The sequence below is a fragment of the Haemorhous mexicanus genome, chromosome 8 (assembly GCF_027477595.1).
Source record: "Haemorhous mexicanus isolate bHaeMex1 chromosome 8, bHaeMex1.pri, whole genome shotgun sequence".
In the NCBI taxonomy this organism is placed as follows: Eukaryota; Metazoa; Chordata; class Aves; order Passeriformes; family Fringillidae; genus Haemorhous; species Haemorhous mexicanus.
In genome coordinates this window covers 6,012,250-6,035,077 of record NC_082348.1, presented here as the reverse complement: position 1 = coordinate 6,035,077, position 22,828 = coordinate 6,012,250, and the positions used below count along the sequence as shown (strand labels likewise).

The 22,828-nt window shown below is 41.8% G+C and overlaps 1 protein-coding gene across 1 annotated transcript in view; it reads left to right on the top strand.

Moving 5' to 3' along the window:
• The window catches only part of THSD7B (thrombospondin type 1 domain containing 7B), a 243,921-nt gene that overhangs the window by 40,164 nt on the left and 180,929 nt on the right, over positions 1-22,828 (top strand). The window contains exons 3-4 of the mRNA XM_059852540.1: positions 11,549-12,344; positions 20,546-20,800. Coding sequence (XP_059708523.1) covers positions 11,549-12,344; positions 20,546-20,800 — 1,051 coding nt within the window. The remainder of the gene's footprint in view (positions 1-11,548; positions 12,345-20,545; positions 20,801-22,828) is intronic.

Genomic DNA, 22,828 nt, shown 5'->3' with positions numbered 1-22,828 from the left:
GAAGTATCCACAGCCTCCATCACGACCTCCACGGCACTGTGGGAAGGGTTAGGAGCTGGTTCCAGTATTTCAGAGCCCATGGTATGGAAATCATGACATTTTGCATATCCTCTGGTGTGTTGGATACAGACTGAGCAGGAAAACACTGATTGATTCCAAAATGTGAGCAAAATGGGATAATTTGGATATAAATATCTCACAGCTTGTACTTATGTGTCTGTCTGTACTTAAATCTTTGACATCACTTATGTACATTATGCACAATCACACGTATATCCTTTTCCTTTTATGAAATAATTTATGATTTTTCTTAATCAGATGTGTCTTAACATATGAAGGGGAAAGGGAAATTTGTCTTGGCTTATCTTTGCTGCCATTCCTGAGCTTGAGCAGGTGTTGGAAGGTTCCTTTGATAGCATCTCCTTTCAGTCAGGACTTTGGGCTCATCCACTCCTTTGATTAAACACTGGGGCAGCAACATCTCCTGTCAATATTTAGTAAGTTGAGGGATTTCAGGTGCTATCTGATGAACCTAAATGTGACCTAAATTGAACTGAAAGCAGCTTGAGGCAGGAATGGCCTTTTATCTTCTAGAATCGTGTTTGAAGTTGTGATAGTTCTTTGAGGCCTATTTAAATTAATAACCACTGCATTATCTTGACAATACTGGTAGAGATAATGTGGGATTTCCATTATTCTGGCCTGGTTTTTGATCATTTCCCAGTTACAGTGAGGATGATGAATGAACATCACCAAGAAATTATATTTTAAAACATGAGTTTTGCCATGTGGTGGCACAGAGAACCACAGATGATTACCAAGGCTGATATTTTAATTTAGAATTATCCTAAAATTTTTACTTGACCCCTTTATATCAAGTTGAACCCGAGGCTGGCTTAGTTTATGCAGGTATCTCAGGCAGTCATGACATCAGTGTAAGTGTTAGATTTATTGTGCAGGCCAAATTATCATTTTATATATTAAATAGAACCACTCAGGAGTACAAAAGAGGACTCCTTGCAGTTGAATTTTCATGCAAATATCTTTATTTGTAGTGTAAAACAGTAGAACAGATAGGTGCTCTTGTGCAAATTACTAGCACTGTTTGTAAATATCTCTGCAGTTGAAAGCAGCAGAAGTGCCAGATGTGCAATTACATTAGCACAGATATTCTACAGAAAGCTGCTTCTGTGAAACAGAAACAAGCTTAATGTGAAAATCTTTGCTTTTGAGCGCATGCATGCTATGCACATCATTAACCTGTTAATTAAATCTATTAAGGGCTGCATTTCTGAGGCCTTGTTAAATGATTACTTATGTGTAAGAACGTCTGTTTCTAAAAAATCTTCAGTTGCAAACTGTGGGCTAGCATTGTGGTGGCAGATGCCTTTGTTTGGATGTGAAATACATGTACAGCATATGTGCATCCATATCTGGTATTCTCCCCTGTCACCATTCTTTTATTTCAAAAAATCAGGGCGTGAGATCTTTTAGGGCAACAGTGAGCAGATTTCCAAGTTCAAGATTGTTCATCTCTGCTCAGCAAACAGAAAACCTGAGTGCTGCCTGCCATGTCTGGTAGTGGTTTTTGAAAGAAGTGTGGGGCTGTGCTAGCAAAACCAGCCTCAGGATTAGGTATTATCAGCTGTTTAAACATCTCAGAGGAGCTGGTTTTATCCCATGTGCTGAACTGTGAAAATGTGAGTAAAGGTGTCCATCTGTTAGGATTTCAGTGATAGATGAAGGCTATTCAGAATGCAAAACCACTATAAATTCAGCATAGTGTGAGCAGAACACCTGCCAAAGAGGTAGAGAAGATCTGCCAGTCTGGTAAGGCTGACCCCTAAGTAACTTCAGGGTGCAGTTTGATGTTTGAACACTTCCATCTTTGACTTACTGGAATTGATGCTCCACTTTCAGCTTTCTTTATTTTTTCAGAAGTGCAGATACTGAAAAAAAGCATGCCAAACTCTGCCCCTTCCCCTAGAGTGCTTTTTCCCAGATGGGCTGCGGACTAGCACCTTGCAGGACTTGCAACTCTTGGGCTCCTGGTAAGGGCCTGACAGAATTTATGGCCCAAACTATGGTACTCTCTTCTCTGTTTATCCTTAGAGCCTTACTGGCTTTTGCCCCATGGAATCAATCTCAGCTGGAAGAGGAAAAAACGAAATTAAAATTAAAACTAGTAGAAAATTTCATGAGTTAATACAACCCCTTCATATGATCCCTAGATCTCAGTCTGGCCTGATGTCCAGATCTTAACCTGACCATATTTTGCTCTCACTTACCTGCATGTGCAGTTGTTTGGAATGATGCCTGGCAAAATCTGCCTCCAGATGGGATGGAGATTTTTCTTTCTTCACATACTCATCCAGATATGATGTGCTTAGTTATATTTTGTAATTCTTGGCACAAGATTCCCAAGACTTTTCTTATCTTAGCACCTGCAAGCCTGAATGAGGTAATGCATTCTCCCTGAGAGCAAACTGAAGTATTTTAGTATTCTGTTCTGCTGTCAAGAAGCAGAATTTATGATGTGATGGGAGTTTATTTTGATTAGGACATTATTGCCTTTGTTTTGGCCTTCCTATTACATTAATTATTTCCTCTCCTCCAAATTAAACTTTTGTGAACTGTTTTTTTTTTTTTTTTTGGGTTGTTTTTGTTTTTGGATTTGTTTGTTTTGTTTTAGTATGTGCTATATGCCTGTCCTTCTTCCCTGAAGGGAAAACCACTGGCATCTCAAGACCTTTCAACCTGCTATGCACTGGAAGCTGCAGCTCTGTGAGAGCTCTTTGAGTTCTTTGCTCAGCCACCCTCCTGTCAGCAACCAGTGCTCCCAGTGTGTGTGGGACAGTTAAATTGATTTACTGCTGGAGAACACTTATATTCCACATTTTGGCATAGCTTCTCATTTGGTTTATTCCTGCACAGCTATTTCCACACAACACAGAGTTGTGCTTTTCCAAAACGCTTTCCCTTGAGAATATGAAGTGTCTAGAGTAAATGGAAATTTAATTATTAATAATTGAAAGGGGATAACTAAATATGGACTGTAAATAAAGTGAAAATGCCCAGTAAAAGCAGTTTGTAGAATTCTACAATAACCTCTGTCCAGCTTTTATAGAATTGATAATGCACATGTTTAAAAATAGAACTTTTCATATGAATTAATTATGCTGTTGCCAGGGAATCGTTATTATAGGTGTTCTCCATCTTTGCAGAAATACTAATTAGCAGCAGTTGGGCTCCATGGGGCTCCTGCCCATTGTATAGCTCTTCTATAATGTTTATTAGGAATAATGAGTGGCCCATATGGTTGAGAAGGTATTTCTGTAGCAGTACATGATGTCTGTGTTTTACCTTTTCTGTTCTGAGTGCTGTGGGCAGCCTCACCTCTGCTCCAGAGCAAGGGGACAGGGACTGCTCCAAGTGGGGCTCACCAGAGGTCCCACCTGGAGAACTTCCCCATGAGGACACATCTGTAGGTGCATCAGCTCTGCAGGAGGCTGAGGCAGAGGTGAAGCAGCTCCTCTGTTTCACCCCAGCCAGACTTGGTAGCACCTCCATGTACATGTCTGCATTTCCATCCCTTTACCATCACATATTGATTGCTGTAGTAGCTGGAAATGTATGTGGGCTTCTGGGCTGTGGTGGGTTATAAAATATGTAAGTTGGAAATAGGATGAAGCTAAGCAGAAAAATTATAGTTCTCCCTTAAAATGATGTCTGGAGGGGGATGCATGTGTTTCTGTGATAATGTGTTTGTGAAGTAAATTTGGATACATCAGAAAGGTTTTGCAGGTGTGCAGATTGCTATATTATTTCACAACTTTTTTCTCTGAAACAATTTTTTAATTTTGCTGTTATTTCAATGAACAAACGTAATTTAAGCTTCATGAAAGAGTAAGAAAATTAGAAGCTGCAGTTGCCACAGTTTGGAAGAGGGGTTGGGCTCTAACTCTGGTGTTTGCTGGGTAATGAATTCTTACAGAACTAAAATAAGAATTCTCTGTGTGTCTTGAAGCTAGACTAAGCAGATGTTGAACAGCTGCCAGTGCCTCCCCCAGCTGTCCCACCAAGGCCTTGTCTCAGAGCAGTGAACCTTTGGCAGAAAGTTTCTTGCTGTGGTTCCCTCAGGGGTCCATGAGTGGCAATCTTCCCTGTTCATGGGTTCTTCTCTGTGAGGGGGGTGAGGCCCTGGCACAGGGTGCCCAGAGAAGCTGTGGCTGCCCCATTTCCCTGCAAATGTTCAAGGCCAGGCTGGACAGGGCTTGGTGTTACCTAGTCCAGTGGAAATGGCAGGAAATTGGAATGAAATTGTGTTTATGGTCCCTTCCAACCCAAACCATTCTGTGGTGTGTTTGTTGAGGTTCCTTGTGAAGATGCAGATGAGGTGGACTCTCCAGAGCTGAGTGCATCCCAGCTGGGCTCTTAGCAGAACATGGACTTGGGGTGAAATGCTTCAAGCAGGCTTTGCATGCTTGAAAAATAGCTCAGAGTGCCTGCCTCTCTGAAGGGCAGCAGGGGAAAGGCAGTGTGTGGGAAAAGCAGAAAAAACTCTGTGTGAAGCTTGCTGGTGTGAAAGCAGTGGTGTAAGGAGCTGTATCCAACTGGAGAGACTTCTGAATCACCCAGTTCCTGGAGCAAAGTAAGAAATAACCCCATTCACAAATCTCTCTCTCTTCCTTCTACTTGCCTGCAAATATCAGGGTAGACCTTCTCAACTTCTTGTTTCATTGTGCTTGAAGGGATCTGAGATTGCCTGTGGACTGGAGAAAAAGACTTAAGTCTAACTGGGGGCTCAGAAGAAGGTGCTGCTAGAGGGGTGTCCAGCAATGCCCAGGATTTCCCCACAGCCCCCACTGGTAAACGGGTGGTTTGTGTTACAGGAGGTGCTGTGTAACCTGTCTTGTGTTGATTCTAGGTTTGTTTTCTTTTTTTCCACTGAGAAATAACAGTTCCTGTTGGGGATTACAAACCCCAGAGTCAAGTTGGAGTGACTGAAGAAACATTTCTTTTGCTGTTAAGGTTACATTTACAAACACCTTACAAAGACTATTATGTTTTAAAAAGAATTGGTTTCCATAGATGTTCGGAATTCCAAAAAGGCCAGAGTCTGATTCTAGCTATTTATAATCCAGCACTGAGGTGGTTTTAATCTCATATGCAGTAAACAATTTAGAGCTGTAATCTGTTGGTAAAATCTATTTATTCTTTTTGTTTTCCAATGCATAAGCTTATATACATTACTTATTACTAGGTCTCATATCCTAATATCCACTGCTGTCAAGGCCAGAAATCTGTTCTCACAGACACTCAAAATGTGTTGGATGAATATGACAGAACTGCTTTGGAATGTGTGGGGGTATTTTTTATTTTTCTGTTTTTAATTGAGAGTTGAAAGGAAAGAATATTTTTCCCTGGGCTGTCTCCGGGGTGTGGGCACATGATTGAGTAGCTCAGCTAATACCGTTTACATTAGTTCTTAATATTGGGAAATCCTGCCTTCCAGTGCCAAGGGGTTAGTAAATCTCTGTATTTTCATAAACAGCACTGTTCATTACATTCTGCTGCAGAATGTCTTTCTTGCTGGAGTGTGTCTAGAGTGTTACAGCATATGGATAATAAGGAAAAAACCTGAAATGTAAAATTGGAACAAACTGCTGCATGGCTGTAAGTCACTAAATTTCACATTTATTCAGATCTGAAATAAGATGAATAACTAAGCTGCTGAATTGCTCATTTGTGTAGGTCATGAAAGTTTAAAAAAGTGCTGCATATATTTAAAATTAATCCCAGGAATCAGAGGAATTTTTTATGCCCTGTATGACACTCAGCAAATAGAACAATAGTCTTTTGTATAGAATCTTTCATTCAGATTATAGTACAAAGGGATTTAATGAACTGCTGTTAATAATAAATAGGAAAATAATTGAGACAGTTAATAGGCAAGGAAAATAATCTCTGTTTTGGCTGAGATGTGGCAGTAGATGCAGGGCAAGGAGACAGGAGGGCTTTTTAGAAAGCAAGGGAATGGGCAGTTCAGCCAACTGCAGCCATACTAACATTCCTTTGTATTACTGAAACATCCCAGATCTGGTGTCCTAGACTTCAAAGATTTTAGCCTGTTTTGTTTGCAAGAAAATATGTGGCTGTAGGATCCTTATCTAAATCTTTAGAGTTACTTTTCTTGGCATAATGTGCTGAGAACCCCAACGCCTTTGTATCATGCCAAGAAAAAAAATATTGGTGAGGAACTATGTTGTAATTTGTATGATCTTCAACAGCTTTGGCACGTGAGAAATAAATATACCTCCAAATCTCATAAAACATGCATAATTCTCATAAAATTACATTAAAATTACATAAATGTCATAAAACCTTCTCATAAAACAACCAGTTATTCTGGTGAAACATATTCAGTGGAATTTATTTTTTCTGTCTTACTAATAGTGAAGATTAATTAGCTGTAGTGTCATTAGGAGTAAGGCTCATGTGTTCTCTGAGTCAGTTGTTACCTGTTCTCAGAATTCACAGGCTGAGTTGGAGCTTTGCACTTCCCATAACCATGCTCTGGTGGAAGGATGACATTCAGAGGGCTTCTGGGACATTTCAAACAGAAGTATTCAATTCAAGTGGATGCTGCAGGGATTTTGGGGAGTTATGTCCTGTCTGGTGGAGTCACTCCTCAGTAAATGAAGTTGTACATCTTTGTTATGATGGATAAGAATTAGGAGATTCTGTTCAAAAGCAAGTTGTTAAGGTCTTGAAAGATTGCTCCTAAATTTGATACTTAAACTGAAAGAGAGGGTAAAAATGGGTAGAAAATAGGACTATTCCAATGGTTGTCCATTAATTTTTTCAGTGTTCCTTCAGTGGAGCATATCTCTTATCTGATACAAATTACTAACACAATATTCTGTTTTGCTGATTGCTCATCTTCTGCTAAGTTTGCACATCAGAGCATAGCAACAGGGACAGAGTAATTGTGGGAGATGCTTATTATTGAATGAATTCTCTGATGGTGAAATGGTTTCAATTAAGCTAAAATGTCACAATAAACAGAGCATAATTATTCTAGCAATTCTTATGAAGCAACAACATACTTACTAAGCAGCTCTTACTGGGATTCCTCTTCTAAGTTTGGTGTTCAGTGGTGTTTTATTTTGTCTTTAAAGTATATTTATTATCTGTATAGCCTGCTTGCCTTATGTGTGTGTGACCTGTGTGTCAGAGAGCAGATGTCACTGCATCCTTTCAGACACAATTATGGTACAGTTGTAGGTAGGTCTTGAAGGCAGGAAAAACAGATCAGTGCACAGTGCATCAAATAAACTCCAGTTGCTGTGTTATTGCATGTTTTGAAAGGGGTTAGAGAAGCTGAATGGGGTGATAGTACAGCTCTTTCTGGTTGATCAAAGATGAGAAACAGAACAATGTGTAATTTTGCTTTAACAGATTGTCTTGACTTATTAATCCCTTTCATGTCATTGCTTGTAGTGTTACAGATGCTCTGGAAGAAACAGTGGGATGTCTTTGTTCACAGTTGTTCACAAACAAAGATAACCTCATCTGTCTGTTACAATTTTTGTGTAAGCCCAGCAAGGTTTCTTTCACTTCTCATTTTTGGAAATAGTGATTTGGTTGAACTTCTCTTTGACTTGGTTGACTAATGGATATATTCATGTTGCTGTGTGTTTATTGGTACTTTGCAGATTGCAGTGGTGTTTATTAGTGAAACCCTTTTTTTTTTTGGCATCCTGCTGGAGAAAGCCTTGCTTTGAGTTAGATGCTCCTACACAGAGAAACCCAGGTGGAAAAGGACCATGGGAGCTCATCTGGTTAAACCTCACCACAGAGCAGGTTCACACACTGAGGTTTCTCAGGGTTTGTTCAGTCAGAACTTGGAAACCTCCAAGGATGAGGTTCTGTTGTCCTTTGGGGCAGCCTATTCCCAGGGTTATCCTCACAGCAGTGAGGTTTTTCCTTACACCCAGCTTGGAGCTTCCCTGTTTCCATGTACATCCACAGTCTGTGTCCTGCTGTGATGAGATCAAACATCCATCCAGCATCTGATTAGGTTACAATACATAGGAGACCGACTGTCAAGCCTTTATCTTCATATTTTTGTACTTTCTGTAGACAGATCACTGTGAAATAAATTTCCTCTTATTTAGTCTTCTTTAATTACCAGTGGCCTTCCATTCTAGATGGGGAGTTGTAAAGCATGTTTCTGCAGCTCAGGCTTCTGATGCCTAAATTCCGGTGGGTTTATAACACAGTTAATATTATAATTCACATTGTGCTGAGATGTTTCTTTTAATTGACTCAGATAGATTTTGAGAAAAGTGTAAATTTAATATGAGCTTTCTAAATATAATTAAATTCTAATTACAAAGCAGACTATTGACTAGGAAGTATTTACAGCTTTCTCTTCATTTAAGCTACTGAACAGGATATTTAACCAAGCAGTGAAACACTGTGGATAAGTTTACTGCCACGTCCTGAGGAGATTGTCAGGAAGTGAAAGAAATCTATAGTAATGGGTTTTGCATCTGATTTTTTTACCTTATTTTTCATGCTTGTTTTTCTGGTATGCCAAGAGCAGACTCTGTTTTTAGCATGTTTGCCAGGGAATAATTGCAAATTATAATGTGTCTAACGACAGTGTAATTACTTACAAGTTCTTGCTTGTTTTTTTTTTGTGTTTTTTTTTTTGTTTGTTTGTTGTTTTTTTTTTTTTTTTTTTGTTTTTGGTTTTTTTTTTTTTTTTGGTAATTTTTCATTCTATATTAACATCTGACTTTAAATAATGGCCAGTTCTTGCTTCTGGATTCAGCTGAGTGTCTCTCTATCCTGTTAATGTTTGAGTGATCATTCTGCTGTTCATGAGTAGAGCAGTTCATGAGCAGCACCCAGGAGAGTTCTGTGCAGTAGGGAAAGAGCAGTGCTGGGTTTGATGAGTGATCTCTGCTACAACTGCTTGGCATTCTTCCATAGCAGGGAGGGGGTTAATGCTGTGTTTAATGCAATTCACTGTCTTAAGAAATAGTAAATCCTTGATTGGTGTAATGTGTTTCAAGGTCCTATTGATGTGTAAAATTTCATTCTGTTTAATGCTGAAGGGATTTTTTTTTTAAATTTTTGCTTTAAATAAAACTGGTGAAAATGGAACCTCTTCTGTACTGAAACTTCCACATCTCTAAAAACTAAACTGCCCTTGCTGAAGTGCTGCACAGAAATAAATAAGTTCACAATACAATTATGTTGTGATGCTTAATCATTGTTACTTTTCTCTATTAATAAAAAGCCACCCAGGATTTGAGGTCTGAATTTTGACTATTATCTTTAGATGACAGTATTTGCAGAATCTGATGTCTGGTTTCAAATCTCGGTGGCTTTAGAAAAGAATATTCTGTTAGATCAAGATGAAGTATCAAGGACAAATGTTTAAGTTGTCAATGGACCTCTTCCCTGTAACTGAACTTCAAAAGCATATTTAAAGATTAATTTTTTAAAATTAGTTTTTAAGCACACTGGATTCTGTTGAAAGCCCGTCATTAGTGTAGGACAGCTTGTAGAGCACACTAGAGTTTGACGCTGCCTTTTCCCAGTCAAGGTGCCTGTCGTGACTGAGTCCTTACCTTGGGCTGATGTCTTTTGGTGTGAAACAGAGGCATAAAAAGGACAAAGATTTCTGCACATAGCCTGAGGGATTCAGCAAAAGCTGGAGCTGTCTAAGCCTCGAGGACTCTGCAATCCCCTCTTGCCCCAGCCTGTCCACCACTGCAAAAGGTGCCTGACTGAGGGCAGAGCTGCAGCCCTGGCTTGGAAGATGGGGCAGGAGGAACATGGAATCTATTGGAAAAGTGGTTTACTTATAGCCAGTTCCTATCTGCTTTCCCTCCTTTCCTAAAAATAAAAACATCAGGAGTTTTTATTTATTTATTTTCATTTTTCATTACACAGTGTCAAGCCCCTGTCTCTGGAGGATCAACTCCTCTATTCACAGAGAAAGAACGATGGGATTGCCAACAAAACCACCACTGCCTGAAGAAAATACCTGGGATTATAATAGCAGCTGTTATGGGCCTGGTTTTGGTTTTTGTGTGTGTTAGAACATCTAACTGATTCCGGTAGTTTTAAGATAAATTTTTAAAAAAAATTGACTGCAGTAGCATTGCTTAATATAAATCGACTTATTTGTTGCAAGTTCATTTTCTGCCTTCAAAAAATAGAAACGATAGGGCAGTTGCAGTGTATTTTCAGGCAAGAATTACATATGCAATGTTTGTACTGAACAAAATGGCTCTTTTATGAGGTATTGGAAAGTTTTTAAACTTAGGAACGAGATAACACCCCCTTGAGATGATCATCAAAATCCCTTTAATAGTTAAGATTCGGCCTGAGTGCTTTTCTCTACCTTTGCTCTTCAGTTTGCCAGCAATTTTGTACTTTATAGCCCTCAGTATTCTTTTGATTTGGTGGATTTTTATTGAATAATATTTTCACAGACAAATCGTTCTATTTAGCCTTGTCTGATTGCTTTCACTTGTAAATCCTCAAGTAAGTTTCATACAATTACGTATGTCTGTTCGTGTGCTCCAGAACTGAAAACTACATTGCTGGGTTTTATTTTGGTTTAATTTCTCCTCCTGAAGGATGGCTTTGCCACGTCTCATTGTGCCACGTGCTGCGAGTGGAAACGATTTACTCAGTGTACCTTGAGGGTGATTATTTTCATGTATTTATCCTCACTGTTTTATCCCTTTGGATGATGACTCTGCTGCTTCCCAGTGCAGTTTATTCTGTTGACTAATTGCTCTATTAAGACTGTTTTCCTCTTATCTAACTTGACTTTCTTTTCCTATTAGATGATTGTTCTTTTATGATCATTTTTATATTAATTTGTACAAATGAAATTAAATATTCATTTGGGATGAATTTTACTGCTGCAGAAATTAAAGGCTTGCCTTTAATTTGAAGCACTGTGAGGCATTTTCTTTTTTCCCCAAATTTCTCCAAGTGATTCAGTGATGTGAGTACTCTGGGAGAAGCAACTCACAGCCTTTAGGAAGCACTTAACCAATTTGAGGGACCAGCTGGTAGTTATTTGCTTTTTAATACATGATGGGATATAGCTTATATTTTATATATGATTTATATTTTCTAACATGGGCAGATAGCGATAGGCGAAGGGGGAACATATTTAAATTAAAAGAGGCAAGATTTTTGTGAGAAGTTAGGAAGAAATTCTTTAATCAGAGGGTGGGCAGGCCCTGGCACAGGGTGCCCAGAGAAGCTGTGGCTGCCCCTGGATCCCTGGCAGTGTCCAAGGCCAGGCTGGACAGCGCTTGGAGCAACCTGGGACAGTGGAAGGTGTCCTTGCCCATGGCAGGGGGGTGGAATGAGAAGAGTTTTATGCCCCCTTCCAACCCAAACAGTTCTGACGTGGTGGCTTAGTGGTTGTGTGATGTTCTGCCGGTGCCAGGAGGATCTGCAGGGCGGCATCGTGTGCTGTTTCTCACCGGCCCCTCTCTTACAGGTCACTGGGGCCGCTGCATCGGGGACTGCGGCTCGGGGGGCCTTCGCAGCCGGGCCGTCTGGTGCACCCACGCCGAGGGCTGGACCACGTTCCACGCCAACTGCGACCAGCAGGACAAACCCGAGAGCCAGCGGAGGTGCTTTAAAGTGTGCGACTGGCACCTGGAGCTGTTCGAGTGGGAGGTTTCGGGATGGGACAGGTGCGGGCTCGTCCCGGCTGCGGGCGCTGAGGCGGGGGCCGAGGTTTGTGTCACCGCTCAGCACGGGCTGCAGCGCCGCAGCGTCCGCTGCCTGCAGAAGCTGAACAGGACCGTGGTGTCCAGCGAGATCTGTGAGTACTTCAGCCCCCAGCCGCCCGCCGAACAGGCCTGCCTGGTGCCCTGCCCGCGGGACTGCGTCGTGTCCCCGTTCTCGGCCTGGTCCCCGTGCGGCCCGGGCTGCGCCAGGAGCCTGCAGCACCGCACACGGGCCGTCATCGCTCCCCCGCTCTACGGCGGGGCCCCGTGCCCCAACCTGACGGAATCCAGAGCCTGCGGAGCTGCTGCCTGCCCGCTCGGCGAGGAGCAGCACACCTACAGCCTCCGCCTGGGCCCCTGGGGCGAATGCCGGCTGCCCCATCCTAAAGACGCGGAGCTGGCGGGGAGGACTATGCTGGATTTGGGCTCGGACTCTGCAGAGCGAAGCACGTCCGGACTTGGCGGCTCTCATCCCCAGCACCCTGCCGGGGAGGTGGAGATTGGGTACCAAACCAGGCAGGTGCGGTGTGTGCGGAGCGATGGAAAGCACGCGGCGCTGAGGTAAGGCCGATTCCCGCTCCGTGGCATCCCCGCTGGATTTGTGTGATGGAGCGCCGGCTCTGCCTGGCAGCACCACAGTGAATGAGTCCCGTTCTTGAGTTTTAAATGCAAATTTTAATGTGTTTTCTTTATAAGCCTTTTCTTGATTTAATTCCTTTCTAGCATATGTTGAAGATTTTGCATTCTTCTACAATTTGTGACTGTTTAAATTCATTTTATATTTTTTAATAATTCTCTTCTGGGTCTCTTTTTTGTTGTTGTTGTTTTGAGGAAATGGAATTATACATCACTTTGTGCTGCTGCTGGGCCCTGGCTGTGGGAGAGGGAGGATCCATTCTCAGTCATATACTGCATATATTTGGTATAAGAGGCTAAGATTGCATCAGCTTGAACTCCTGCATTCCTGTGAATCAATACAGGGTAAAATAAGTCTGAAATATTGTGAATATGCTAGAAGTTATATTTTGAAAAGAAATCTGTGAGTAAACCTGGGATTGTCATCTTTATTGATGACCCTTCCTATCTGGGTGTAACTCTTGGGTGCTGGTACAGGATAGGTGACTGGCATGCCCATCTTTGGTAGAGGTTGTTGATTTCTGTCCTTATCTAATGTTTTATGTCATGATTTCTCTTTGTCTTTATAGGTTGCTTTGCTGTAATCCGAATGTGAAGGTTACAGTAATGTGCAGCAAATAATGGAAAGATTTATTCTTTCTATTTCTCACATATAAATTTAAGCTGAGCTCTGCTGTTTGACTTCAGGTTGGATTTGGGTAGGTGCCAGTAGCTACAGATGACTGATAAATTGATTGACTTATGAGAAAGTCAGAATTTCTGGAGATCTTACTGTGTTCTGTTTTTCAAGGAAATTAGAAGTTCTTGAAAAATCCTCCTCTTGAATTTTGCAGAAATCAATCTGTTTCTCAATAATCCGTAGCTTCTAGCACCTGAACAAACTCAAATGGCAGAGAGAAGGAGTTATTTTACATCCAATTCTCTACCCCTGTTAATTTCTGCAGTGTTTTTGCACACACACTGAGGTGAAAATATGAATTCTAACCTTTTTTCTTACCCACTCCTATTACACCCATAGCCAAGTATGGAGTAGTTTTTTATCTGTTGGAAAAAAGTCAGGCTTTGTGAAATGTTCCAGCAGTTTCTAACATCTTGACTTTATTACTCGTCCCTTATTATATGCTGATTCTAAATATACAGATTTTATGCTCATGTAGCTGCTTGACTTTAATGGATTCACTTGTGATTTATTCCACAGTGTGACCAGCAGCAGCTTTATGTCTGTTAACACTTGTTAGCTTTCTCCTGCCTCTTGTATCTCATTTCTTATCAGAGGCTCTGGGAGGGCAATCCTGATTTTGTTAAAATTCCACTTGCTCTGCTCTCACACACTCACTGCTATATTTGCTCTGATAATGGAAATGGAAACTTTCTATAAATGTTTTCTGTGTTATACGCTGAATTTCTGGATGATAGTGCAGAGTTTTAGTTTTAGTGACTATCCCTGATCGAGCTGTCTTTTTCCTTGTTCCTTTCTGAGTTTTTTGCTGATCTTGCCCCCTTTTTGGGAGTGTACAGCTCCATTAGCCACCTCCTGGCAGTCTTTTTCTGCTGAGCTTGTGTCTCAGATTTACTGCAGAGCTGGGCCTGACCCATCCTTTACTCTTACTCTAAATGCAAGAGCAAAGCCCATTGATTGAGTAGAGGAGAAAAGGTCATGTCATGTTACAGCATCCAGACACTCACACACTTTTCCTTTCTCCTTTCAGACCTAAAATACAAAGCTAAAACTCCAGCCCAAAATCCAGTCCGTGTTTAGCTTCAGGGCTGGAATGTCACAGATATCAAATACTCCTGACAGTGACTCCCTTTAAGCATCCCCTGGTGGTGTCCTCCTCGTTTTGTTGTGCAGCAGATTTGCTGCCATTCTTCTGAAGAGTGGCCCGATCTTACAGATGTTGCTTTACAGCACCGGTGGTATTTTGGCTACTGATAAAGAGGAGTAAATGCATTTGCATAACCCCATAGTGGGGACTGGCAGGCAGCCAAGTGTCTGCTGTAAACCAGGGAAGAAGTGCCTTATTTGTGCTCGTGCATTTTTTTGGCTGATGTTTCCCATTTTTACTAACGTTGCTAAGCAAGCACCACTGTAAATTAAACTTCTGGAAAGCTGAGGCAAGGGGACAGGAATATCCCAAGATGTGCTTTAACAGTGGGCTCCGAGCTGCTGGTCTGCCAGGGCTTTGCCTTCCACCACTGCCCAGTTCTTGCAGGTAACAGGAGTGGTCAGCTAACCACCACCAAGGGCCACAGAGGAGAGGGACCACGTCCTCATCCTGCCTCCTAATTTGTAATGAAATGGCAAAGATGCCCAATTTATTACCAAGGTTGTTTAATTTACTGGTGTCTGATTGCAGGGCTGTAAATAGGAATTACTTGGAGAGGAGCAGAAGCATGCTGAAGGCTGGACATGCCGTGTCAGGGAAACAGAGCTGGGGATGTTTTTGATTAAATATCTTTTCAGTCTGGAGGTTCTGCATTTCTCAAAAGAGAAGGAAAAGGGACAAAGGAAGAGGAAAGGGAGGGACAGACCTTTTTGAAAACACCTGAAATGACAACAATTGAACAGACAAACATCAGTAGGCTTCAAGACGGGTCTTCTTTTGCTCAGAAATGATTTTGGTGTAGAGACATGATTTTGATGAAAATAAAAGGAGTAACATCAAAATAGAATGATGCTGTGGATCTGGTTTGAACCTTTTAAAGACTTTCTTTATTTAAAAAGTTGGAATTTTTTTCATACTATTCAGATAGAATTCAGGTTTCATTTTAGTTCAGAAAAATGTTATAGTTTTGCCTTAAACCTTACATCCAATAGCAGATTCAAACACAACCACTTCCATGCTTTAAAAAAAAAGAAATCTCTGAAAAAGATGCAAGAAATGAATGTAAAAAAATTGCTGCTGTTTTTGCTTTCCTGTCTTGTCACAGTTGTAAAAATATGCAGAATAATGAGACAAAGGCTCTTGAGTTCCTTACTTTTTTTTTTTTTTTAAATAAAAGGTTGTTTAGGTTAGATACTAAATTGCAGTTTGGTAAAATAAATGTGCATAGTTAGACATTGAAATTCTAAATAAATTTAACCTGATTTTCTAACGTGATATGTGTGCTCAGCTAAGCATATGGAGAAGTTAAAGTCAGGAGCAAACAGTTATAAAGCGTTTTTTTATTATTATTATTTGGATTAGGAGTCTTTTATGTACATATTTCTTAAACTCTTCATTCTATGTGTAAGATGACAACAGTGATATAATAGAGTTGGATTTGGGTTTCTGTTTACTTTACTTTGTAAGTGAAAATTCAGGTCAAATTCAGTCAAGGGACAGCCCATCTGTCAAAGCGGAGGTGGAGCAGCATTCAACTCTTTTGTTTGCCTCTGTAATTTAAATTTCCATTATCCATTTCCTGGTGGACTGTGCTTAACCACTTTGCTGTTGTACGTTTTTAGGAAAAAAATATTTGCAGTTTCAGTGTTGACATTCTTCTGTTCTCTGGATGAATACAAAATTCTGCAGTCCAGAGGTGAAAATGATGTGCTGTAAAATGCTATTTGATGGTTGTGATTCTGACCTGGGAGAGGAATTCTATGTTCACATTCCTCCTGGCAGACGTAGGAATTAAGCCTCAGTGTTCAGGCTTGAAAACAAATCCCTGAGCTGTTGGAGAAGAAGAATATTCTTTTCAAAAGTTTTGTCTCTCATTTCTTTTGCTTTTATTTAAAAGCACAAGAAACAGAGGAGCAGTGATGGCTTCTTTCATTTCCATGAGTAACAATTTAGTGGCCAGACATTGGAATAGGCTGCTCAGGGGATGGTTCAAAAGGTGTGTGGATGTGGCACTTGGGGATATGGTTCAGTGGTGGACCTGGCAGTGCTGGCTTGATAGTTGGACTCAAGGATCTTAGAGATCTGTTCCAACCCTAATGATTCCGGGGTTCAGTGATTTTAGAAGTGGTGTCCAATAATGACTGTGTTTTTTCTCCTGTTCCCAAACTGTGCTGGGAGGCAGCTGCCTCTGTAGCCCCAAGATCTCACAGTCTGCCAAGGTAGAGCAAATGGAAGCCAGCATTTATTTTTAATTAAAACAGCGGATCTTCTTGCATTAAGTTCTGGAAACACCAAAACTTTGACATCTTTACTGATGTTTGTTTGGATTATAGGTTCCCTTTCCCTTAGGTCAGTTTTATGGCAGGCAAATATTTCCCATCTTCACCAGCTTGGTACAGAAGAGGCTGATATTTCTTCTGCCAAAGAAACCTCTGCTGCACAGATTGAATATATGGTATCCAGAACAGCCCTGGTAGCACTTGAAGACCCTAAAAATACATTAGGAATTCTCAGAAGTGTGCCTGTTAACACTGATTGCCAATTTCTGAGGGAAATAAGTGTTTTAATGCTGTTAGAAACATGGCAAGATTGTCCATTAAGAGATGTTAATGTTATTGACCAAGTGCAAAGAGCAGGTAGTGTGAATTCCAGCAGCCTGTAGGCCTGGGTCTTTAATTACAGAGTAGGAGACCATGCTGAAGAAGAGAAAAAATGGAATTGGGTTGTTAACTTAGCTCACTTCAGGATTATCTTGCTCTGCGGCATGTGGATTTGGACATGAGTTCCCTGGTCAGGCGTGAGACTTCCCAGGAGCCTTTCTGAGCTGCTGGGGGAGAGCCTGGCTGTGGATGTGGTACCCTGTCCTCCTGGTGCTGCCTCTGTGCCAGCAGCATGGCCATGGTGACAGCTTCTTAGTGTGCCCAGTTACTTTGCAGATGATCCTTTCAGTGTGAAAGGTTTAACAATAACTGCCTGTCTCATCCTGTAACGTAAGGAAATGCATTCACCTGTGCTTCTGAATGCCTTGGTACAGCTGGGAAGGGAAGCAGGGGTGACTCCTGTGCTGTGCCCAACCTGATTTAGTGTGCACAGCTCCAGGGTGGTGTTGTTGCTTTTTCCAGCTGATGGACCTGTTCCCACTCATTCCCAGGTGGTGGATGTCATGGCTCTGTGACTGCAGGGCATGTAGCACAGGCACTGAGCTGTTGGAAAATGTGCTATTTTTGGTGAGTTGCTTTTTGTCTGGAGCAGGAAGGTGGTGTGGTTCAGCTCAGGGCTGCACAGTTCCTGTGTCTCATGGGGGGATGTGTGGCTGGAGATGAAGGAGATCAGTGGTGCTGCTCTGTGGGCAGCAGCCTGAAGTGACAGCCACGGGGATGTGGAGCTGCACAGTCAGGGTGGTACCCTGGGCTGCTTTCCCTCCTCCTCTGCTGCTCTGCTCCAGGACTCTGGGAGTGTGAAACAGACGTGAGTAGGTTTCCTTCCTAGTGTTTTGTGTTTCTTTAATAAGTGGTTTATTGCCCTTCAGCACACAAGAGGCTCAGAGGGCACTGTGCCACTTGAGCGAGCTGTGCTCTGTGCTGCTGCTGGCTGCTCACTAATGGATCCATCCTACGCCGCAGACACCGCAGCGTGGGCTGGGAAACAATTCCTGGGGTTTTACAGTGTCAATCCAAGCATGGAACACACAAAAGCATCACTTGTGTAAGTACTCGACTGTGTCACCGTTACCAGATCGACCCCCAAGTAGAAGATCTAACCTGAGACATGAATATGTCAAAAATTTGTTTAAAACCCGGGCTGATAGAGTACCTCCTGTCCCCAAGACATTGTTCCTGTCCCTGCTGGTTTGGACGCAGCTACAGCAGCACAAATCTGTGTCTGGTTTGCAGCCTCAGATCAGTGAGTGTCTCGCAGGTCTGGGCTTTATCTGTATTAGATCGTCCTAAATACATCTGCAACATGAAAGGCTGTGTCTGAATTTCATGCAAAAGAGTGTTTTTACATTTGTCTTTGTGTTGCTCAGTGTCACAGTTAATTTGACTTGGAGGCTCTGAGTGAGTAGGTACAAGTTAATTAATTTTCTTTCTGTTCAGCAGTTGCTTGTAATTCTCCCTCAAAAGCCTCCTTGAACAGGGTGGAAATTGCCAGCTCCATGTCTCATTCACCTTGAGGTCAACAAAGTTAGCATCTTGCCTTTTATAGCAGGAGCAGTGGGGGAGATTTTCAGGGAAAGGAACAGCTACTCAGCCTCTGGCAAAGGCTTTTGCCTAGTGTGAGGGTGATTTCTGGGCAGGGATGGCTTTCCCAGCCAGAGGGTTGGCACAGATTTGGGGAATCCATTAGGGGAGGTATTGGAGGCGTTGTCTGGCTAAGAAGTAGGATTGGCGAAGATCATTTGAACCAAAACTCCAATCCAGATTTTTAAAAAGGCTACATTTTAGTTGGTGTATCAGTAAAGATCATGCAGGACTAAAATCTCTTTGGCAGTGGCGCAACCCCAAAAGTGGATTTTGCTATTCACACTATATCTGAATGAGGATTTTTGATTGCTCTGAGAAGTAAGATCAGTTACCTTCCCTTTCCCCACCATTCTGTGTTCTTAGATAAACTTCAGTTTTCTGGTACCATCAGGGCAGTGTCTTTTATGTGCTACCGTTTTATCTACGGAAAATCAGGAATTATTCTTCCTTGTTGATGTTTAAGCATGGGGGCTCCCCTGCTGAAAAAATATTGAAAAGGAAATAAAGTGACCATTCACATGACTGCACCTAACTTAATGTTCCAAAAAAATCACTCAGAACCCCTGGGTTAGTAGGTACCTATATGATGATTATTACTTTCCAGAACCTTGTTTTGATAGAACTGACGTTTTGTACCAGAGACAACTTTGTAATTAGTTCAATTTCACTTGTAGTAGAGAAATGAGACATGTTTTTCAATTGTAAGCAAGAATAGTTTCATTTTGAAGGCGTTACATCACAGGCTGTTTGTACTTGTTGAAATTGTTTAAATAAGCCTCAGTACATTCATTCTCACAGCACCTGTGAGATTACTGAGTTTTATTCTGGGTGAAGAAATCAAGACAAAAAGTTGTTACAGTTTTTTTTTGTTTACTTTGAAGTTCAAATAGAAGCCACTAAATGCTCTATTTTGCTGGTGATTGAGGGTCTAGTCAAACTTGATGTGTTTCAGTGGGAATATTCCTGTTGACCTATGTGAAAAGGGGACCAATTTCTAGACTGGAAAAGGAAGTGAGTGCCCTTTATCTTCTCTGCTCTCCCCATGAGGCTGCCCAGCAATCCTGACATGATTGCCCCAGTCGGTTTGCTTTAGAGGGAGGTAGGTTGGCCAAACTGTGCTGTAAGGAATAGCAGGAGAGGTAATGGCTACTTCCCTGGCAGCAGCTCTGGATTTCACACTTTTTAAGAGTACCCGTGTTTGCTCCTTACTGCTGGCAAAAGCTTTGACCACACGCAGCTGGAGGCTGGAGAAGAAAAATTAAAGTTCACACTGAGTTCAAGTGTGGTCTTAATTTCTGAGGCCAGTTTTCTCTGTCCGTATAACACCATACAGAAGTAAAATGTGTTGTAGCTTTGGGATTCTTCTTTGCATCTTGATACCAAATCTCACCAGTTGGTCGCCCTTAGAACTTGGTTTCCCTTTGTGTTTGGCCTAGGGCACCATTGATGTGCTAAAGAATGAATGAGATCATGTCCTGATGTCAGCAGGAGTAACTGAGTCCCAAAATCCAGCCCCAGTTGCAGCATTCCTGAGTCTCTGGTTGTTTGACAGGTTGGAAAACCCTCTGACATTGTTTGACAGCCTCATGGAATTGAGACCTTTCTTATTAGTGTGGGATTAATTATTTTGTGAAAGAGCAAAGTTTCTCAGCAGATTGTGCAGATGGATGGATGGAGAACATCTAGTCCTGTGTGTGAGATGTTGGAATGGTTACCTGTGCCAGTATTTGTCTTGGGCTTGGATTTTGTTTTCCATCCAGGACGAACTGTGAAATTTTAGCTACACAGGAGCAAATACAATGCCTTGTGCATCTGTTTTAACTCGAGATAAATGAGATACAATATTTACAAAGTATTCAGCATGCAAGTTTGCACCCAGAGCTCATTGGAAATGTGTTATGTGCCCTGCATTCGAACTTCTCTTATTTCCATTGGACTGGTGTTGGTGTAGATCTTCTGACTGAATGACCATGGATTTCTTCTTGGGGAGTTTGGCTTGAAAATGAAGTTCATTAATCAAGACCTCCTCAGCTGTTGTACTGTGTTTTCACCGCAGCCTCTGCCTGCAAGACCCCACGACCGCCGTGACCTCCAGGTCCTGTGTCATCCCCAAGGACTGCACCACGTCCGAGTGGTCCCCGTGGAGCCCCTGCAGGCGCAGCTGCGGCTGGGGCAGCGTGGCCGCGGGGCTGCGCAGCCGGCGCCGCCGCGTGCGGAGCGTGGCTGTGGGCACCGGGAAGCCCTGCCCGGAGCTGGAGGAGAGGGAAGCATGCAGTGGCGGAGGGAAGGCACCGCTGCAGCCCTGCCCCAGGTATGGCCAGAGCTGCTTCTCCCCCAGGTTTTGGAGGTAAAGAAGCCCCTGCAGATCCTCCCTGCTCGGTTTGTGCATGGAGAGAGGTGCAAGTGGTGCTTTCTCTGTGTCGGAGAGATCATCGATTTGGTCATTGTTAGCTGTGATTATTGGTCTAATACTCTTTTAATTATTGCTATTTTCATTATTCCTATTACAATAATTACAGTTATACGTAGAAATAAATTTGAATTACACCCACTACATTTCATGTGTAAGTTTACATTTATCATATTTTAAAAACTGAGAGCAGTCGCTCTTGTTCTCTAAATGGCTTTTGTCCTTATTGCTGTTTCAGAGAATTTCATCAGCTGTGCAGAGACTGGGCAGGTCTCCATGGCTGAGCTTTTATTGGCTTTGAAATTTTAATTTTTACATAAGATTTAATGATTCATCTTCATCTCCCCATAAAAAAATCCCAGTCTTACTTGAGGAAGATGGGAACTGCTCAGAGGTAATAGATTGGACTTTACTCAGCTTCCCTCTCCATGCTTCTTGAAATGGGAAACTTTGCAGTCCCTGAGAGCTTGCTTGTTTTGTGGTGTGAAGAAGAGGATCTCACCTTTCTGGTCTGCAGCCCATGCCATTATGCTTGGCCAGGCTAACAGAGGAGCTTGATAGTGTGTTTTGCAAAGAAAATAAAATATTGCTTGATTTTTCATGAGACATGTTCTGAGATTGACTGTAAAATGCTTTGGGATTGATAGAATTTTATATGCGTGCAGAAAAATCATCCTGTCTGTGAATGAGAGTGTTTAATAGGAGAGCTGTTCAGTGCTCAAGTCATGAGTTTCTGGGGCTTTTGCCAGATACTGCCAAAACCTTCTATAAAGCCTTTGCAAGATACATTTCTTAGGAAGGCATCACCTGTAAAAGTGTCTCTGTATCACAGGGCTCATTCAAAATCAAATGCTGATCATTTTTATGCACCCTGCTAGCAGAAGAGAGGAAGTATAAAAAAATATTCTGTTGCTTGATTACATCCTAAGGAAAGGCTCTTACAGAGTGATTTTTGCTCCTGCCCAAGTGCACATCAATTTCAAAGACAATAGATTAACACATTGTCTTGCTGATTTTGCACAGGAGCGTGGTGCAGGTGATACCTGATGGGGGGAGACTGCCTGGAAGTTAATCAGGGAGTGAACAGACGTGGGTCTGTCCCTGGTTTCTCACTTCCCCTTTTTGACATTGCACTGTATTGAAGGGCAAATGGTTGTGTAGAGCCAGGAGAGCACAAAAGGTGAGAACCTGCAAACCACTGATAATTTTTGTAGGTGCCTCTCTCTCTCTCTGTAGAAGGAAAATCTGTTCTTTCAGTGCATTGCTGCTATGCCCAGGTTTTCATGAGGCTGTGAGCTCTGAAACCTTCCCCATCCCATTATGCCTCCCTACCTTGAGGCAACACCTCCAGGGCAGTACCTGCATGAGTGAGGATGAACTCTAATGTGCTAGCTCAGAAAAATAACATTAAACTTGCAGGTTAATAGAGGCACTTACCTGAAAATATTAAAAAGTACAACTCTGGTATTTAGTTAATAGTTATTTCTAGGGATGTAATATCTCAAAATGCAGGTGGTAGGCTATGACCTTCTCACACTGTGCAGAAGAATTTTACAGCAGTACCTGGTTACTAGACTTTGATTGATTCACTCAGTATAAAGAAACAAGCGAGAATGAAAATCCATAATATTGCAGTATGTGCTGTGTGTCTACTTTATGTAAGGCTGTGGGGACCAGGATTTTGTATTAATGAACAGAAGTAAAAAAAAATGTATGTTATTTAGGTTTCAGCAGCTGGTAAAGGTTGCTATTGGTCCATATTTCAGTTTGTAGCCTGGTGATTTGGTGTTGGTTCTTGGGAATTGGTGACTGAGCTACTGGAAAGAGCTCAGATTGGAAATCAGAAGCTTTCCAGCAATAGAGAGGTGTAGTGTTAATCCTTGTGAAATAATACAAGAAACTTAAGATGTTCCTATTCTCCTTATTTGA